The 1004-nt window shown below is 64.2% G+C and overlaps 1 protein-coding gene across 1 annotated transcript in view; it reads right to left on the reverse strand.

The window, feature by feature from the left end:
* Window positions 1–222: 222 nt before the first annotated feature.
* The window catches only part of LOC104075262 (neurobeachin-like protein 2), a gene marked incomplete at both ends in the record, with an annotated part of 3834 nt that continues 3052 nt past the window's right edge, over window positions 223–1004 (reverse strand). Inside the window, 5 exon segments of the mRNA XM_009575704.1 lie at window positions 223–358; window positions 454–602; window positions 681–760; window positions 763–832; window positions 910–996. Coding sequence (XP_009573999.1) covers window positions 223–358; window positions 454–602; window positions 681–760; window positions 763–832; window positions 910–996 — 522 coding nt within the window.

A 1004-nucleotide genomic window follows, 5' to 3' on the forward strand; every position in this document is an offset into this window, starting at 1 on the left:
CCACCTCCATCCCCTTCCCCACCTCCATCCCCATCCCCTCCCTTTCCCATATCACCTTCCCCATATCTCCTGCATCCCATCCCATTCCACCCCGCCTCTGTCCCCCTCTGCTCTGGAGAACAAGGAGGACAAGCAGAGGTCCCCAGCCCAGCAGCACCCAGTGGACATGGAGGCATGACCCCCCCAACCCCACCACCACCTGGAGTGGGGGTCCACGCTCACCTCAGCGGGCTGCCCAGCCCCGACCACGATGAGCTTGCCATCCTCCAACCCCACCAAGATATGACTCTTCTCCTTGGTGACAGACACGCTGTGGACAGGCACCCGCATGGGCACAGGAGGCACGGCCGCCCTGAGGCTGTGAGAAGATGAGTGGTGGGATGGGACCTCTCAAGCCCCCTGGGCACCCCAAGGAGGTGGTTGGGGTGGGACAAGGTGGGTGGTAGCCCTCACCTCTGGAGGTCACGGATCTCCAGCCCGCACTGCATGGTCCCCAGCACCACGAACTCCTCCGTCAGGCACATGGCCGTCACCTCCTCCTCCAGCGGGACGGAGGAGAGGTGCTTCCCATTGACCGAGTAGAGGTGCAGCGCAAACCTGTCCTGAAAGACAGAGCAAAGAGGGGGGAACACACACGCTGACGGTGACGAGGGGGAGGACACAGGGACACCTGGCCATACCTTCAAGCAGGCTCGTTGATCTGTGGTGGTTTGGGCTACCACCTGCCCCTCTGGCCCCACGGCCAGGTGGGAGAGGACGGCGACTCGGTGGGCGGCCGCAGGGACCGGATGAAGAGACCCCGGCGGATGGTGTGGATGATGACGGTGCCATCCTATGGGAGAAAGGGGACGTTGGGGTGGTGATGGTGGCACTGCCCACCCTGCCGCCCACTCCACTACCCCAGCTCACCTTGGAGCCTGACACCGCCATGTCCAGCTCGGTGCTGATGGCCACGCACGTCACCTCGGCGTCGTGGCCGTATAGGACCTGGACGGGGTTGGGAG

The sequence above is a fragment of the Fulmarus glacialis genome, unplaced genomic scaffold (genome assembly GCF_000690835.1).
Source record: "Fulmarus glacialis isolate BGI_N327 unplaced genomic scaffold, ASM69083v1 scaffold19094, whole genome shotgun sequence".
NCBI lineage: Eukaryota > Metazoa > Chordata > Aves > Procellariiformes > Procellariidae > Fulmarus > Fulmarus glacialis.